This window comes from Acinonyx jubatus, chromosome B1 (genome assembly GCF_027475565.1).
Source record: "Acinonyx jubatus isolate Ajub_Pintada_27869175 chromosome B1, VMU_Ajub_asm_v1.0, whole genome shotgun sequence".
Classification (NCBI taxonomy): Eukaryota; Metazoa; Chordata; class Mammalia; order Carnivora; family Felidae; genus Acinonyx; species Acinonyx jubatus.
In genome coordinates, this window is record NC_069382.1 from 100,326,193 (window position 1) to 100,345,478 (window position 19,286).

Genomic DNA, 19,286 nt, shown 5'->3' on the forward strand with positions numbered 1-19,286 from the left:
ATTATTGACGGACAATTTAACTTTCCATTTGTTGGTATTTGCCAAGGGAAGGCGTTCTTATCCAGGTGGGAAGTAGTCATAGTCATGGGAGCATTAAAGAAACAACAAAAACCTAAATCATATTGAAAACCTTTATTTTGTTATCAAAACTTCTTTTCTACCTCTGTGCGTATAACTTAAACTATTTATAGTGATACTTTTTTCCCTTACACTTGATTTTAAGAAAGGGGTCAAAGGTAATGGTCAAAGGCCAATTTGAATTTAAGTGTTTGAATTTAACTTTCATTTTTTTATTGTTAAATGTGTATTTATTTATTGAGAGAGTGCTTGCACATGTGTACATGGGGAAGGGGAAGAGAGAGGGAGAGAAAGAGAATCCCAAGCAGGCTCTGTGCCATCAGTTGGACACTTAACAACTGAGCCACCCAGGCACCCTGAACTTTCACCTTTTTTGATGGAATTGGAGCAAGGCTTAGAATTAGAGCTTGAGATTTTGTTTCTGACCCCCGATTGTGTTTGTACCTCTTGGAGGTTCTAGTTTTTTGTTTTTGGTTTTTTTTTTTTTCTGATATTTACTTTACTTTGCACCTTAGATCTGAATCATGTCTGTCGTACTGGTTTTTCCCTTTTTTCTTGCTCATCTCATTTCTTTCTTGGTACGGTGATTTTTAATTTTTTTCTTTGCTCATCAGTGGGACCCATTATCATAGGAAATATTAATGGGCCTGCACAGTGTGCATCAGATAAGACCTGAACTGCTCTGACTGGGGAGTGAAGGCAGAGTTCTGCCATTTGACTTTCCTTTTCCCCAACATTCTTGGGGGCCTCCAGGGGCTTTTTGTGAAACCTGAGCCTCAGAAGAAATATACTTAAAAATTACTGTACAGCTGCTTAGCAGTTGCTCGGCTATAGTGGTGTGCTTCATGGTTTCTTGCTTCCTAATTAGTATTAATGTGGAATGTTGGGTAAGGTGTTTGATTAAGTATTGATAACACTGAACTGGAAGACAGATTTAAAGAGGGCTTTTAAGTTTTCTTCTGTGCCTTCAGAAAAGCTTCAGTTTAAAATGTTCCAGACAGGTGAATGTTTTCTCATCCTTAAGTTTGAAGTTCTTTCTTTCTTTCTTTTTTTTTTTTAAACGCTTATCTATTTTGACAGACAGAAAGAGTGTGAGTGGAGGAGGGGCAGAGACAGAAGGAGACACAGAATCTGAAGCAGGCTCCTGGCTCTGAGCTGTCAGCACAGAGCCTAATGTGGGGCTCAAATCCATGAACTGTGAGATCATGACCTGAGCTGAAATCGGATGCCCAACCGACTAAGCGCCCAGGCGCCCCTAAATTTGAAGTTATTTCTGTGTTGTTTTCCTGTTTCTTTAAATTCTACCTAGAAAAGCAACCCTTCACTTGTGTTTAGGTTTAATTGTATTCATTTTATTTTGGCATGCCTAGTCTTTGAAGGTAAAGAAGTTATTCATTTAGAATAAATGAACAAAAAAGCCAACAAAATTATAGAGCTAGAAGAGTGGATAATTTTGAAGGTGAGAGTTAAAAGAGGGAATTATATGTGTTGGCCACGTATCATCTGAGGATATATAATTTCTTTGATCAGGCACTGGTGGCTGGGAGTGAAGGTAATTGAGCACAAGGTGGGGCATGGGTGAAGGGAACAGTACTTACTTATAGTTGGAGTTAACCTGGGTAAGGTATAAATGTTTAACTGGAGGCCAGTGGGTACTAATGGGAAGAAGGAGAAGCCCTCCGATATGAGTCATGGAAAGTCACATTTGCTCAGGATAGACATTTTTGTGTGGGCAGGGATAGAGTTTGGACAGGATGTCCAAGCAGCGTTTCTGCCCTTGTGACTCATGTCTGACTCACATCTGGTCCGTTACTACCACTACGTGGCTTTGGCTAGCTTTGACAATGACTCGGATCATGTGGAATGTAGCACGTGTTTCCCAATTTCTAGAAAGCTCTCAAAAATACAACCAGCAGTTATTTCTTCATAGTTAGTAGCTGAGATTCTGAGGGTACACCTCTTCCTTCCATCTTTCACCTCATTTCCTTCAGTCTCAGGGGTCAGATGTATTTTTAAGGCAAATCTCTCTTGTCTCCCCTGTTCTTAACCTCTGTATCTACTAGTAACTTCATAGCCTATAAACTGGATAAAATATTATTTAGATGTTTACTTACTTATTTTGAGAGAGAGACAGAGAGAGAATGAGAATGTGAATGAGGGAGAGGCAGAGAGAAAGGGAGACCAAGAATCCCAAGCAGGCTTCACACCGTCAGCACAGAGCCAGATGTGGGGCTTGAACTCAAACCGTGAGATCATGACCGGAGCTGAAATCAGGAGTCAGATGCTTAAGTGACTGAGCCACCCAGGTGATCAGTATTTTTTTTAAAGTGAGTGTTTAAAAGCTTATTTAACAGTATGGAGATTTCTCCAAAAATTAAAAATAGAACTACCCTATGACCTAGCAATTGCACTACTAGGTATTTATCCAAGGGATACAGGTGTGCTGTTTTGAAGGGACACATGAACCTCAATGTTTATAACAGCACTATCAACAATAGCCAAAGTATGGAAAGAGCCCAAATGTCCATCGATGGATGAATGGATAAGGAAGATGTGGTATGTATATACAATGGAGTATTACTCAGCAATCAAAAAGAATGAAATCTTGCCATTTGCAACTACATGGATGGAACTAGAGGGTATTATACTAAGTGAAATTAGTCAGAGAAAGACAAATATCATATGACTTCACTCATATGAGGACTTTAAGATACAAAACAGGTGAACATAAGGGAAGGGAAGCAAAAATAATATAAAAACAGGGAGGGGGAAAAACATAAGAGACTTCTAAATATGGAGAACAAACAGAGTTACTGGAGAGGTTGTGGGAGGGGGGATGGGCTAAATGAGTAAAGGGCATTAAGGAATCTACTTCTGAAACCATTGTTGCACTATATGCTAACTTGGTTGTAAAATAAAAAAAATAAATAAAACATGAAAAAAATATAAAAGCATGTTTAAAAAAACCCCATCATTTGTAAAATTGGAGTTCATGGAGATGCTTTGCCTTACAATTCACTTTTCAGTGTTTTCCAATCAGGCTCTTACTGCCACCAAAGACCTCCTCATTACTAAGTCTAGGGAACCCTTTTCAGTTGCACCACCTGTTTGACTTCCCTGTGGTATTGGACACTGCCTTTTCTTCCTTTCCTCTTAGTACATTTTTCTCATTTGTCTTCTCCATGCCATCACCCTCTTTGGAGATTTTCTTTTTGTCTTTGGGAGGCTAGGCAGCTTCATGATTAGTAGCCCCCAGTCCCATGGCCTGTATTCAAGTACCAGCTTTGGTACTTGCTTCCTGGTCCCTTGGTTGATTCTTTAAGCCTTTCTAAGGTAAAATGAAGTTTCAGTGAGATGATCCGTGAGAAGCTCTGAGCACTGTGCCTGACCCATTGCTACACTCAGCAGATATTAGCTGCCATTATGATTGTAGGTGACCTTCCCTTCTCTGCCAGCCCTCCTTTCCAACCCACTAATATTGCTTCTGTGATAGCCTTCTCACACAGCTCCACTTACCACCAGTGTGCCCTGGTAACTGACAAAGCCTGTTTCTCTTCCAGTATGCCTACTGGGGAGAAATGTAAAACCAGTGATCCTATTCCCCATCCAAGAAAGGAATCATTGCAGTTGGTTCCCTTCTGCCTTGATCCTGTTCTATGTACACTGCTCCTTCCCATGTCCTTTTCCTTTACATTTCCACTGCTCCTTACTTCGATCAGGTCTTATCTTCTTCCTGTGTTAGTTGTTTTTAAAATAGTGTCCCTATCTCCACTCTTGCACAGTCCATTCTGTTGTTGTCTCCACTGCAGACCCAGTAATATTACTGTGCAGAATTGATGTTGTTCTTCCCCATGTAGATGTCCTCTGTGATCCTCTATGACTTCCCCTTGCCTACAGGATGAAGTCTGCACTTATTACAGTGGCTTTCCAGCTCCTCCTCACCCCCCAACCAAGACCTTCCCCTCATTTGTTTATCTATGTAAACACTTCTTGTTGCAGTCTGTTCAAACTCTTAACCCTGTGTCCAAAGCACCAGATTTTTTCATTCTTTCATGTTTCCATGCATGCTGGACTACACCTCCCTGTGCTTCTCTACTTTCCTGAACCTGCCTTGGAAAATCACAGGCAACTTTCAAAACATCTTTTGGGAAGTTTTTCGGATTTCTTTGCATCCTTCCCAGCTCAGTCCCTCCTTTATGTGTATATGTACCCTGATGAAACCTGTGTGTGTGTGTGTGTGTGTGTGTGTGTGTGTGTGTACTCAACTGCACTTGTTAATTATGTACCTTTCATTTCCTTTTGATTTTAGACATCATCACTTTTTCCTAGTGATTAGTACAATACTTGGCATGTGGAAAGCATTCAAAGAAACCATTCTTTGAATGAATAAACAGACTGGTGAACTAAGTCATCTGTATATTCTAAGTTCTCACCATTGAGAGAACCTGTGGTATTTATTAATTTTTTATGATGATATATTGATGGTGTTTTCATAATCAATTTGAAGTGGTCCCACTAAACAGAGGGAGACTGCAGTTTGACCTGAGAGATATGGCTTTCCCAATCCATGCCAGTTTTGAAGGACCATTTTCTCAAATCTTGATTAATTTCTCTCTCAACCTATTGCTCCTTCTAATTATGTTGAACCATGTGAAATTGTCAGAAATTTTTTCCTTGTAGGTGATTGTGCTTCCATGCATTCATAATAAAACACGCGTGATTATAAACCAGACAAGTATTCTCAACCCCTTCCCCCTTATAACTGATTTTTCCTCAGTTTTAGATAGAACCTTAATAGGAGTTTTGAAGGACTTCAAAAACATTTATTAGTAAAAGTACATGGTGGCATCCTCCTTTCATCAGAACATAAAAATTTATGACTGAGTATTCATAAAGCCTTCTGATTGTAAAGAACTAGTGCTATTACAAATTTTGAGGGGGAAATACTAAAATAATTTGATGATTAAAAGCACTACACATATGACAAAGTAAGTATAATGGGAAACCTTTTGAAGAATGTCTTCCAGTATACTTTATATATAAAGCTATAAATTTAAAGATTTGGCATATGAATTACCAAACATCTTTTCAGGCTTTACCAGGTTGTCTTAAAATCCCTAAGTAAATATAAAGAAACAGGACTAGGTTTAAAATTATGCAGTAAGAACATTGCTTGGAGTTGAGTGTCTAGGTTAGGACATCGAGTTTTAATGCAGGTTTATCATGCTTCTCAAGCAAAGTGGCAAGAGACTTAATGGAAGGAATCCTGCAAGGAAGTGCCCTCTGAGAATCAAGCGGTATCACTGGGGCTTGATCACTGGGGGCGATGCCCCTGGGAGGAGAGCCTTGGGAGCCAGACTTCCCATTAATGGTATTGCAGGTGGGCCGGGATAGCTTATGTACTGAATTGGTCCTGCTAATCCAAACTGTAAGTGGTCCTCTTCCCATTTCAAATGGGGTTATCAAACGGAAATTTATTTAAAGACTGAGCATGATATAGAGCAATGGCTTGCTCTGTATGTCATTTGCTTTGTCATATTAGTCATGCCATGAATAATATCACTGTGTTTCCTGTCTCAGGTTAAGGGCACTGTGACTCCCTTCCCTGGATTTGATGAGCGGGCTGATGCAGAAACTCTTCGGAAGGCCATGAAAGGCCTGGGTAAATTCAACCTTTCTTTTGTTCTTAAAAAAAACATGACATTTGTTTTTCCAAACAAAAAGTCGCTGATTTACAATAAGATTAATTTTAGAATATTTTTATCTGAAATGTGTAGAAAGAGAAAAGATAGGTGAAAGTAACAAAATAGTATGACTGATATACAATATAATCCATCTGTAGAACTGAACAGAAAGTTAAATCCAGCCCCTTTGTTTTTCAACTTTTCAGGTTTACCTGGAAGGCAGCTGATTGAGTAGATAAACAGATATTCCTGAGAGTGGTCAGCTCCGCAGGTCTTTGTTCGCTTTGCCCAATCAGCTGTCTGGTTCAGCAGGCTTCTTGCATTCAGTTGTCTTCTCTTTCCCTGGACTCCTCTCTAGCTACGTGTAATAAACCTCTCATCTCGAGGATTTCTAGACAGAATTCATCCACCGTCCTCAGCCTCCTTCTGCGCTAGTGTCTGTGTGTGGGGATCTGCCTTCTCCACACTTGGCTTTGACCCCATCACTTCCCATGCTGAACATCTTGTGAGATTTCCTGTCATAGCAGGATTAGCGTTAGCTTTCTGGCTGTGCAAGGCCTTCCTTAGTATCCCAGCGCACTTTGTCGGACTCAGCTCACATTAGCACTCCTTGTATTATCTGCTATTTGTGAAAGCCCTATGTTCCTACTGCTGAGCTTTTCCGTCATCCTAAAAGCCTATCCTCCTTCCTTACATCACTGCCTGACAAAACCCTTCCATCCTTCAAGACTCTTTAGGGGGTCACCTTCTCCATGAAGCTTTTCCCAAACCTCCTTCCATCTGTCGACTATGAGAACCTCCTTTGAAACCCCATTTAACACCTAGACCTCTCCTGAGGCATTTGTCACATTCTGCCTTAGCTCAAGGTTGTCTCTGCGTTTTCTTTTTTCTTTTTACCCTAAATTAGAACTTGAAACCAGGATCTATTTTCCTCCCCTCTTAATCTCCTGTAACACCCAACAATTGTGCCTTGTGAATAGCCATTATTTGAGTAACTATCTGTTGCAAGAAAACTCAATGCACTGAGTTTTTAACAACTCAGGAGTATTTCCTACTTCACAAAAATGCGTCAAGAATAGGGGGTAGTTTATATTGAAAATATAACATGTTATAAATTATACATTTTATAGTTTAATCAATTATTTAATAAAATCTGTTTTTTGAGGTAAGGAAGTGACTGGGGGGGCTGGTCACAAAGGTTATTGAGACAGTGGGTGTGTGGGAGCCAAGATATAATTTTTGAACATAAATTGCAGGCACCGATGAGGAGAGCATCTTGACTCTGTTGACATCCCGAAGCAATGCTCAACGTCAGGAAATCGCCACAGCTTTTAAAACTCTGTTTGGCAGGGTAAGACTGTACTTCATCCTAAGTTAGAATGTAGAGCCCCTCTATGATTTTAAGACTAGTTTGAACTCTATTAGTATTCTTTTGTTAACATCATTTTGTTATTCTGACTTTACTATTCCTTTTTCTTTTTTAGTTTCTTAATATCAGCTGTTGGTTTACAGTGCTCACCCAACTTATCCTCATAATTGTTTTTCCTTGCTTGATGCAAGGCAAGTGCCCCACGATCCCAAGGTGATAGCTGCCTCTATCCTTCTCTGCTTCCCCCCTGAGGACTGTCTTATTATCTAGTTTCTAGGTGTGAACCTGTATTACAGTATGTTTTGCTGTGACACGGTCACAGTCTCAGTTCCCTTTTGGAGTGGTATCTTAATAAAGGAGCTTCTAATTCATTGATTTAAATGCTCTTATTTGATTAACAATTTAACATAAAAATCACATTTGTTATTTAAATGAATTATTGCCTATTTAAACACAGTTTTGTTATTCTGCAAATTTGTGTTCATCATTTCATTGCAAAATAAATGCAAAGCGCACACACACGAAAAGTATTCTAAGTATAATTTCTAGTTGCCTGTGTGCTGACACTGAAATGGGTAGGGACTACTGCTTTTGTTTTCATCATTATATACACAATTTCTCCATAGTAGCAGCTGTCTCTCAGTGGTCAGGAGCATAATTGTAAACATAATTCCTTATGTATTAAAATATTATTTGATACTGAGAGAAAAAATTGTTTTGTATAGTTATGATAAGCCAGATTTTGTCATTTGTAAAAATGCATTTATGATTTTATTTTGGGGAAATGGTTTTTAAAGATACACATTTCTCAGAACAACATTTTAAAAATATCTCTAACCTACTTTTTAAGAGTTTTCATTTTTTAACTATTGATGTTGAGAAAAACATCTCATAAGAACAAATGCCTTGATACAGAAGTGGCTTTGCTTTAGCATAAGCTTTAGGTCAGAGGTCAAAGGTGCATATTCAAAACTATGGGGATTTGTTTAACCCGTGCCTTTTTCTACTTGGAGATGGCAATATAAACAATTCATTAGAGCAAAGGGCTATGTTTTATATTTAAGAAGAATCTCCTTAAAATTTCTGCCTGTTTAGCACATTTGTATTTTCTGTGACTTAGGATCTTCTGGATGACCTGAAATCAGAACTGACTGGAAAATTTGAAAAATTAATCGTGGCTCTGATGAAACCCTCTCGGCTTTATGATGCCTATGAACTAAAGCATGCTCTTAAGGTAAAACGTTTACTGAGAGGGACATTCCTGTCATGAATAATATTATTTTGTGTTGGTAATTACATTTATAATTCTTTGAGTTATTTCTGTGAGGGTTTCTTGGGGGACAAAATTGTGTAGGAGGCAATAAGAAGAAAAGGAGGGAGAAAGTTACAAGTGTATCATTTAATCTTTTTGTATAGTTAACTCAGTAGTAGTAGTAGTAGTAGTATTTAAAATTTTAATATTTTTATAGCTTTTTATATTTTCATGCCTGTTTTCTGATTTTGAGATGTGTTTTAAAAATTCCTATTATGAAATAACAATGTTGTTAATGATTTTAGGTTAAAAAAAATAAAGCTACAGAGCAAATTTTCATATAGGAAAGATTTTCTAATACCCTTTCCTTCTTTCCTGTAGTACTTCTAAATAATAAAATAGGATAATACTAAAATAGTAGCTGGTAAACTTGTTATAATTTCATTGTAGCAAATAACTAAACGTGTATTCCCTTGACTGATGTTTGGAATATTGTATAAATATGATTACATTAAAACCTTTGTTTCGATCTTTGGGGCAGGAAATAGTACAATTGGTAGTAGATTTTGAATGGGCAAAGTGAGATTTAACAACAAGGAGATAATGTAGCACAGGGATTCTTACTGATGGAGTGGAAGAAAGAAGGGGGCTTATCAAGTTAGGAGGCTTTCTGTGCTTTTTCTCTTTGTTTTTCTATGGTGCTTCTTTTGGAATAAACAAAATCTCAAGTTATTGAAAAAGAGCCTTTTTGCAGAGTACTTCTGAAATCTCAGCAGTAATTGAAATTCTGCCAGAGCATAAACGTAGATTTTTCAGTGCTGGTTTTTGGGAAAGAAACAGATATAAAGAGAGTAAGACTTAAATATGCTATCTTTTAAAATTAAGTTCAGCTCTGTTGTTTCCTGTATCTTCTAATTCAGATACGACTTTTATAATCAGAAAAAGGAAAACCAACTAAAATTAGAGTTGACTTTCGAACAACACAGGTTTAAACTGTGTATACATTGATTTGTTATAGTACAGTATGGCTAATGCATTTTCTCTGCCTTATGATTTTCTTAATAACATTTCTTTTCTCTAGCTTACTTTATTGTAATAATACAATATATAATACATATAGCATACAGAATATGTGCTAATCGACTCTATGTTATCAGCAAGGCTTCCAGTGAACAGTAGGTTACTGAGTTACGTTTTTGGAGAGTCAAAAGTTATACACAGATTTTTGACTTGGGGGTGGGGTCATTGCCCGTAACCCCCACATTCTTCAAAGTCAACTGTATTTTCCTAAAATCCAGAAAGCACATTTTAATTCTTTTGTACTGATCTAGTTCCTAATAACTAAGCAATGCTACATTTATTATTTCCTTTGGTACAGAATTTCCCTTCGGAAATTCCACTGATAATTTAATTTGAGGTAGAGGGTTTATGTTTTGAGGTACAGATTGTTTAAGTATCACTGCTCCTCCTTGTAAATTTACATAGAGTTTTCATTTTTACTATTTTAGTCTTTTTAATTTCATGTTCATCTGCATGTGCTTTTAAACTATTTAGAGTGAAACTGATATGATTATGAGTTTGTAGAATCTGTTACATGTCATATATCACACACACACATGCAATAACCATTGTTTTTCATTAGACCAAAAAGGAAAAACATGTCTTTGGAGAAAAAATTAATTTGAAATTTTTTCTTTCTATAACTAATAGAACTTGTATACAGAGAAGTGAATATGATATTGGATAGTTTATATGTTATATTTATGTAATTATGCAATTTGGGTAACATCTATTCTGTAAAATAAATTTCTTTCATCTTATTAACATATTTTCTCTATTAAAAATAAATTTCCAGGGGCGCCTAGGTGGCTCAGTCGGTTAAGCGTCCGACTTCAGCCCGGGTCACGATCTCGCGGTTTGTGAGTTCGAGCCCCGCGTCGGGCTCTGGGCTGATGGCTCAGAGCCTGGAGCCTGCTTCCGATTCTGTGTCTCCCTCTCTCTCTGCCCCTCCCCCATTCAAGCTCTGTCTCTCTCTGTCTCAAAAAAAAGTAAATAAACGTTAAAAAAAAAAAAAAACTTAAAAATAAATTTCCAAACAGGGAGCTGGGACAAACGAAAAGGTACTGACAGAAATTATTGCTTCGAGGACACCTGAGGAACTGAGAGCCATAAAACAAGTCTACGAAGAAGGTAAGTGTTTTGAATGTTATTTGCTCTTCATCTCCACTGTCATTTTTTCACTTTTCTAAAGTGAGCACAGTTCTTCACAATTACAGGAGGCAGGCCGTACATGATTGCTAGAGGAATGGGTGCGTGAATGAATGACTGAGCAACAATTCAAGATAGTTTTCTTCTTCAGTGAAGAAAAGACTGCTTTTTACTATACCTGTATTTGTTTTGGTACTTAGGAGAATCTTCTGACGAAGATGGAAGTTTACTTTTACTTTGAACTTGCAACTAGCGTAGAGACCTACAGTTTGCTTTTCTTTTACATTAACTTCAAGATGGATGTGGGTTTGCTTCCTGGAGAAAATTAGTTTAGAAGTCAAGAGTTCTCTAAAAGGCCCTTTTGGAATTTTGGAAAAGAAACTGTGTCCAAATTGGAATTGATAAAAATGTTTGAGTAAACGTGTCATTTTAGCTAATGGTAATGCTTGAATACTCTGCATTTTAATTTTTTGCCTTGGTGTACCTTTTTGTGTGTGAAAAAATAATCTGTATTTCAATCTGAATGTGAATGGAACCAAGAAAATGAAATAAAAAGTAAAGGTAGAGTGTTCTTTTCTCATCTCCTCAAAGTTTCTGTATCAGACTCTTTGTCCTGACTGAGCAGGAGCATACTATCCAGATGGCCAGCCTAGTCAACAGACCAACAAGATGAATGCCTTCAGCTAGAAAAATGGGTCCCTATCTTGGAATTAGTTTATTAATCTTGGAGATTATGTTGTAACTCAGCAAGTCAGAACAGTGTGAAATTTATAGCAACTGAATAGTTACCTATTCAGTGCTGGATATTTCTTTCCTGCTTCTCTTTTTACAGTTGGATAGGTCCCAGCCACTAAGGCAGAGGGGATACATGTATCTTAACAGCAGAAAATCACATTTGAGGGTTTTTTTTTTTAATGTTTTATTATTTATTTTTGAGAGAGACAGAGTGAGCAGAGGAGGGGCAGAGAGAGAGGGAGACACAGAATCTGAAGCAGGCTCCAGGCTCTGAGCTGTTGGCACAGAGCCTGTCGCAGGGCTTGAACTCACAGCTGTGAGATCATGACCTGAGCTGAAGTCAGATGCTTAACTGACTGAGCCACCCAAGCACCCCTAGAGCTTTTAGACCTTTAGAAATAGTGCCAAGCTTTTAACGTTTGTCTGCTTTCAGATAATGATTAAGTATTTAAGTGTCTTTGAGCTGCCTTCAATAGCAGCTGTTTGAAAGTTAGTGAAAAGGGCTTGTAGACTTTTGTAGATACCAGTTCTCCTCTTTACTATGGCATTATGTTAAATAACTGGAAATAGAGGCAGGAAGGGGCATTTTTTAAAATATCACTGCTATTAACTTTATTTGCTGTAGAGGAAAAATATCTTATTAGGGGAAAGAATGGCCATGCCAGAAGAAAAAAAAAACAACTCAGAATTTTAGATTATAGAAGAGCTTCTTTGGAAACTAATTATGTAAAACATTTGAAAGAAAGCAATACAAAGTTTAAAATTATGATCAGTTGTGTTTTGGAGGCTTTCCTGTACCGTCGCTTGTCTACATAACTGCATTGGTTGAGAGCATTTCTAAATGGCTGAGTCATGGATTTTAGCTTGAATCGATAACTTTTGGGAGACTTTAATTTGTTTTCTACCAGCCACTCCTAAAGCATTTGCTTTTAGTCTTTAGAGCACTCAGAGGTGGAGTAGAGAACATTTATACTAATCAAGTATTTCTTTCTTTATGTCTCTTCTATTTGATTAATGGGGCAGGATATCTTTTTTTAGTTGAAAGAAGCTATAAATAAGTATGAAATAATTCTGTTGCAGAATATGGCTCAAGCCTGGAAGATGACGTGGTTGGGGATACATCAGGGTACTACCAGAGGATGTTGGTGGTTCTCCTTCAGGTATTGGGTGGAGAATATTTTACAGTTTGATTAAAAAATCTGAAGCTGGACTGGTCTGAATCTAGTTAAATAGATTTCTAGTACTTGCTTGCCTGTGTTTGTGTTTCAGAATATCTGACCTAAACTATTAATAGCTAGCTAACTTACAGGTTTGTTTGTTTGCTTTTTTAAGTTATCACTATTCTCTTTCATTCATAGGATTTAAAATCAAGAGGGCCAAATTGGTTTTAGACACTGCTGTGTGATGAGTGAAATATTGTAAATTGGTATCTTAAAATCATATTGTTCCTAAGAGAAAGAGCTTTGTGTGCACAACCATCAGGTGGAATCAATTTGCCTTTTGAATAAAAATGCTCATGTAATTCAATAATGTGATATTATCTCTTAAAGGCTAATAGAGACCCTGATGCTAGAATTGATGAAGCACAAGTTGAACAAGATGCTCAGGTGAGATGTGATATGTGCTGACTTTATAATGACATATAAATGAAAAAAGAATCCACGCTAATGGAAAATCATAATATATATTGTGATTGCATCTAAAATAATCTTATTTATGGGCCCTATATAAATCATAAGACCCATGTAAGTATGTTTCTCTGATTTTGATGTGGCCAGTAAAATATTTTGTCCCCAAACTGAAATGAAATAAAATGAATTACATATAGTGAATTTCACCTAGATATGGTATTTTTTGTGTGATTATGGAAATTCATAAAATAGATAATTTTACCAAAAAGCATAGGTATTATTGATTCCATTGCCAGTGAGTCAGGAGGTGGGTGTCTTGACAGGAGAGGATAAAAAAGAGAAAATAAGGTGTTTTAGTGATAAATGGTTTCTGAATATATAGATTACAAGTTATTGTAGTACTTGGGAATTCACCCACCTTTCTTTTGATAGAATTCTGAATAGGATTGTTGTCTTGTCAGCTGCTTTTTAGTGACTCCCAAATGAAATTCTATACTCAAATGGCTTTTAAATCCCAGTATAGTCTTACTGTGGTTAATAAGTAATCAAACAAACTGATGGTAACCTGAGGGGAGGTGAATGGGAGGGTGGGAGGATGGGTGAAATAGGTGAAGGGGATTAAAGAGTATACTTATCATGATGAGCACTGAGTAATATATAGGATTATTGAATCACTATATTGTACACCTGAAACTGATATAACACTGCATGATAACTATACTGGAATTAAAATAAAAAACTTAAAAAAAGCATAAGTAATTAAATGTAGGAAATAGTGTTAGGAAATTTTTGAAACATGAGACTAGAAAACTGGAAATTGGTAATGAAAGAATTATTTGCATTCCTAGAATCATATACCATAGTCCTGTCTCTCTGGTCACATGTTTCAATATACAATTCTGATTGTTGGTCCTACACCATTGAAAAAGGAAGGGTCATATTCACTCCTCCAGTTGACTTCTCTATGAAACAACCATTGGATGTGTAATCTGACTTTGGTAATGGGAAAGAGAAGGCGTTAGTATTCTTTTGGGTGGGTTGATTTTGTAATGGCTTTGGAATGTTAGCATCTTTTTGTCTAGCTGGAGACAGAAGGAAAGCAAGTGATCATTTACTGAGGACTGTCTATGCAGTATTTGATGCTTCCCTTACTGTCTGTCCATAAAATGCAAACCTATTGTGTCACAGCCCTATATAAAATATTAAAACTTCAGTGGATCCATTATCTTCAGAGTAAAGTTCAAGCCCTAAATATGGTTTATAAGCCTCTTTGTTATCCCTTGCTTTCTTATGCCTCCAGCCTCTCTTGCTTTCTTTCTCCACCTGCCCCTTCCTCCATCCATTCACCTGACTGTTTCCTCTTCAGGAGTCAGTCTTCAGGTTAGCCACTTTTCAGGTCTCCCTGCCTGACCCCTCCAAGTGTATGTCAGGTGCCCTTAGGAAAGACTGTAGAATCTCCAGCTTCCTGTCACAGTCCACCCAACTTATATTGAAGCTGCCTATTCACTTGTCTGCTTACCCAGGGCACTCTGAGCTGTCAGTTTGGTTTGTATCCTCTGGATCTAGCATTTAGTAGGCATTCAGTATATAACTGGTGAATGGATTAGTACGTAATTATGAAGCAAAGGGGATGATTTTCCTCTTATCCATAAGGAAACCGAGGCTCAGGGATTTGAGAATCAATCCCATGGTTCCCACTGACTAGTGGAGCTGGATTCATACCTGTGCCAGTCTAACCCTCAAGCTCTTTCTCTTTCAACTAGACAACAGTCTGTGTTTTTACCTGTTAGTTCCTCTCCCTTGATTCCTGTACCATGTAAAAGGTTTATTAAATGTAGATTTGAAGCACAGGTCTAGCTTAACTCTGCATTCTTGAAGGAAGAAATTTGGCTCCTTGAGGAGAAAGCTCTAGTCATCCCTTCAAACCTGTACTCCTGACTGTTAGAAATGACCTTATTGCTTTCCAAGCATTAATTATTTGTGGGTTTTGTAGGAAACAATGTGATTCTCATACTCCTACTCTCAAGAGTAGGAGTGCTAGATGCTTTTTAGTGGTCACTGTGGAAGAAGCCAACTCTAGTAGTCTCAGATGAATGCAGTGAGTCTTACATTAGCAGTAGGCTGATTTCTCAGCATAGCTGGTGATGTAATGAGAGCATTGCTGCAGTGTGAGGCTAGGGAGTGGAAACAGTGCATTTTTACCTCAATTTCATTGATTTCTCTCCTCAGAGTACTCAGTGTATAGCATTGCTTCTTGGACTTTTAAGTGCAAGTGAATCACCTGGGGATGTCCTTAAAACAGCAGATTCTGATTCAGTAGGTCTGGGTGGAGCCTGGGATTCTGTATTCCTAACAAGCTCTCAGGTGATACCTCTGTGGTTCTGGGACCACATTTTGAGTACCAGGTCTATATAGGTGTCACTTAACTGCTGTGCAGAAGATATGACCATTCAGAACCCTGAAGGGGGGGAAACTTTCTTATACTTTCGAAAACTGTCTTATGAAGTTACTTTAAAATATCCCTGAAATAGAATCCAGGCTTTCTTTACACTTTCGGTGATTAGGAACAACATAGAACATGCTATATGGGCCATCAGTCTTTGATTCTATTTTTTTTTTTCTTAATTTATTTATTTTGAAACAGAGAGGGAGTATGAGGAGGCAGGGGCAGAGAGAGAAGAAGCGAGAGACAATCCCAAGCAGGCTCCATGCTGTCAGCACAGAGCCTGATAGGGGGCTCAATCTCGTGAACCAGGAAATCATGACCTGAGCGAAAATTAAGGGTCCAATGCTTAACCACCTGACCTACCCAAGCACCCCAGTTTTTGATTCTTTGAAATGTATTATTATTAACTAATTCAGCCTGTTAAAAATAATTATCCTTTCATCCTTAGGAAACAGAACACACCTAATTCTTGTAGCAAGGGCAGCTGGACTGTTCTCACTAATGGGAATTTAAGATTTCTTAATTGAGAGTAAGCTGAGACAAACAAAGGGCACTTGGCCCTTTTATAAGCTTTTGAATTTTTTCTCTACCGATACCTGGCGCTAAGAGGATTCATTCTGTTTCAGGAATTTGATAAGTCACAGTGAGTCATTCACCTGGGAAATTAACATTTTTGTAGATAATCCACTTTACTCTCTTACATTTTTAATGCTTTAAACTGATTTTACCTCTTTCCCCCCACCCCCCCATCCCCCCCCCCCCCCGACTCTAAATTCTTGTTTCATGCTCATAGAGAAAAAGCTATGCTCTTAGGGGAAGGAGGGGGAAGAGAGGGGAAGGAGAAGGAATCAATGTTTACCAAGTATCTGCTTTTGATGACCTGATACTATTTGATGTAGTCATTATATAAGTTACATAATCTGCATTAACGCCTCTGTAGAAATATTATTCCTACTCTGTAGGTGAAAACACTGAGACTCAAGAAGAGATTAAGTAACTCATCTAAGATCTCACAGATAAGGACAAGGACCAAATCTTTTTTGACTCTAAAACCTTTGCACTGAACCAGGGGTTATCAAACTTAGCTAAACTGTAAAGCCCACTCTGAGGGAAGAGGGGAGGATGAAAAGGTGTGAGGGTCCTTCATCCAGAGCAGCTCCGTGGATATTTGCCATCCTCATTTAGAAGAAAGGACTCTTACATTCAAACAAGACAAAACCAAAACTTTAAAAAATCATTGTTCCAGGGCGCCTGGGTGGCTCAGTCAGTAGAGCGTCTGACTTCAGCTCAGGTCATGATCTCATGGCTCCTGAGTTCAAGCCCTGCGTTGGGCTCTAATGCTGACAGCTTGGAGCCTGGACCCTGCTTTGGATTCTGTGTCTCCCTCTCTCTCTCTCTGCCCCTTCTCTGCTTGTGCTCTCTCTCTCTCTCTTTCTCAAAAATAAATAAACATTAAAAAAACTTTTTTTAAAATCATTATTCCATGTGAAGATTATCATTACTGCATATGATTTACTCAGTAGTTTTAGAATATGTATTGATCTAAAACATAATTCTTTTAAGAAAATTAAGAGATTCTAGTTATTTTTTTTTAATGTTACTTATTTTTGAGAGAGAGAGAGACAGAGTGTGAGAAGGGGAGGAGCAGAGAGAGAAGGGCACACAGAATCCGAAACAGGCTCCAGGCTCTGGGTTGTCAGCACAGGGCCTGATGTGAGGCTCAAACTCACAAACTGTGAGATCATGACCTGAGCTGAAGTCGGACACTTTATCAACTGAGCCACCCAGGCACTCCAAGAGATTTTAAATAGCCATTTTGCAAATTATTTCCATATTACAGGCCTAACTCTGCCATACCTGCTAGAGAAAATTTCTAGAAATATGGAATAGTTGTTCAGAAAGGAGTACTTCAGTAATGCTTGCAGGATTGTGTAGAATGCACCCCCTCTTTTAGGTGTCAATGTGTATGTATACCTTATCTATGTGTAGAAAACGTTGTAGAGGTAGTAACCGATATCTTTAGGATATTGGCATTCATGGTAGTTTTTTTTATTTGTTTTTTTTTTCTTTTGTTATATAAAATTTCTCAGTGAACATGTGTTATTTTTGTAATTAGGTTTAAAAGTTATTTTAAGACAGGTCTATAACACCATGATGTAGTTCTAAAATTTAGATACTTGCACAACTTTCGTTGTAACTTTTCAGTTCTGAAGAACATGCTCGCATGACCAGGATTGGTATTATTTATTTTTATCATTAAAATAAATCATTTTCAAAATTGAGTGTAAAGATGTGACTCATTTTTTAAAATTTCCTGGAAATATAACAAAAACTAGATCTATCTCACCATAATCTACATTTTTAAACACACTATGATCAAAATTTCTACATCTAAACACGTGCTGTGATCTCATCACCTTCTGTCCTTATGTGGTATGCCACTTGTGAGCATAAAGGCAGCTGAAGGCTCAGCAAATTGCATTTGTCTTGGCTTAATAGGTATACTTACCTGGAAATGAATAAAAGGGTAGTGTAGACATTTTAAAGATTGATGCATTGGGTTTTAATAAATTATCCACATCTCAGTAAGTGGGATCAGGTTTAATGATGATGTTTATATATAATTTTATTTTATTTTTTTAGCAATTATATGAATACTAAAAACCATATAGTCTCCATTTAAAAAGTAAATCTGGACAAACTATTCAACAAGTATATGTTAATTGCCTGCTGTATGCCAAGTGTTGTGATCTACCCCCAACCTTTTAAAAAGTGATTGTGATCTTTTATTTTTATTTTATTTTTTAAATGTGCATTTGTTTATTTTTGAGAGAGAGAGAGGCAGAGAATCCCAGGCAGGCCCCATGCTTTCAGTGCAGAGCCCGACCTGGGGCTTGAACCCACAAATGCTGAGATCATGACCTGAGCTGAATTCAAGAGTCGGACACTTAACTGAATGAGCAACCCAGGCTCACCCCCCACCCCCATTGTGATCTTTTAGAAATGTGAAAGCTCTTTGTAGCTAGTTTTGGTTAAACTGTAGTTGAAAAGGGAAAATATGGAGTTTATTTTTTTATCATGTGTTCCTGAATAGCTGCTGAGTAAGCAAAACAGAAAATGTAGACCATTTAGCTTCTAGTTAAATTCTTTCCCAGTCTGTAAGTGGATGTGTCAAGAGTGAAGTGATCAGAAATTTCTGCCAGCCACACTATTGCCCCTGCAAGACACAGCATGGTAGACATTTTGAGACCGTTTAACCTTGCCCCATTGTTGTGCTTTATTCCTTTGACTCACTAATCTGTGGCACAGTTCAGTGGCAAGCTCCAAAGTAGCTCCATACTCACCTCATTGAGTTTAGGAAACAGAAATGGAAAGTGTAAGATGGTGAATCAGGCACATTAACGTACAGGGAATAAAACACAGGTATGATTCAGTACCTGGAAATGAGAGGGAGGGACAATATACTAATTGAGGTTGAAATTTTCACAGGCTTTGTTTCAAGCTGGAGAACTGAAATGGGGGACAGATGAAGAAAAGTTTATCACCATCTTTGGAACACGAAGTGTGTCTCATTTGAGAAGGGGTGAGTGAAAAAAAAAATGTGTATGCTGCTGGTACTTTGGTTAATTTTGAAAGTACAGGAGCCAGTGTGCCAAAATATGTACTGTTTAACAGACACTTACTGAGTGAATCAGTTTTTGTATTTCTTCCTTTTGGTAGCCATGAGAAATCTCACAATTCTCTTTGCTGCTCTTGTGTTTACAGAACTAGAGATCCTTAGTTCCCCCTTTGCAATCAGAGGGTGAGGAGGGAGCTAGGCCTCTAGATTGTCACTCTCATTGTCACAAATCCCTGAGCTGTGTGTGGTTCACTTCAGTATTTC

At 37.8% G+C, this 19,286-nt stretch overlaps 1 protein-coding gene across 1 annotated transcript in view; it reads left to right on the forward strand.

Moving 5' to 3' along the window:
• Window positions 1-19,286, forward strand: part of ANXA5 (annexin A5) — a 29,989-nt gene that overhangs the window by 6,590 nt on the left and 4,113 nt on the right. Inside the window, exons 3-9 of the mRNA XM_015074598.3 lie at window positions 5,659-5,740; window positions 7,019-7,113; window positions 8,252-8,365; window positions 10,483-10,573; window positions 12,407-12,486; window positions 12,877-12,933; window positions 18,893-18,986. Coding sequence (XP_014930084.1) covers window positions 5,659-5,740; window positions 7,019-7,113; window positions 8,252-8,365; window positions 10,483-10,573; window positions 12,407-12,486; window positions 12,877-12,933; window positions 18,893-18,986 — 613 coding nt within the window. The remainder of the gene's footprint in view (window positions 1-5,658; window positions 5,741-7,018; window positions 7,114-8,251; window positions 8,366-10,482; window positions 10,574-12,406; window positions 12,487-12,876; window positions 12,934-18,892; window positions 18,987-19,286) is intronic.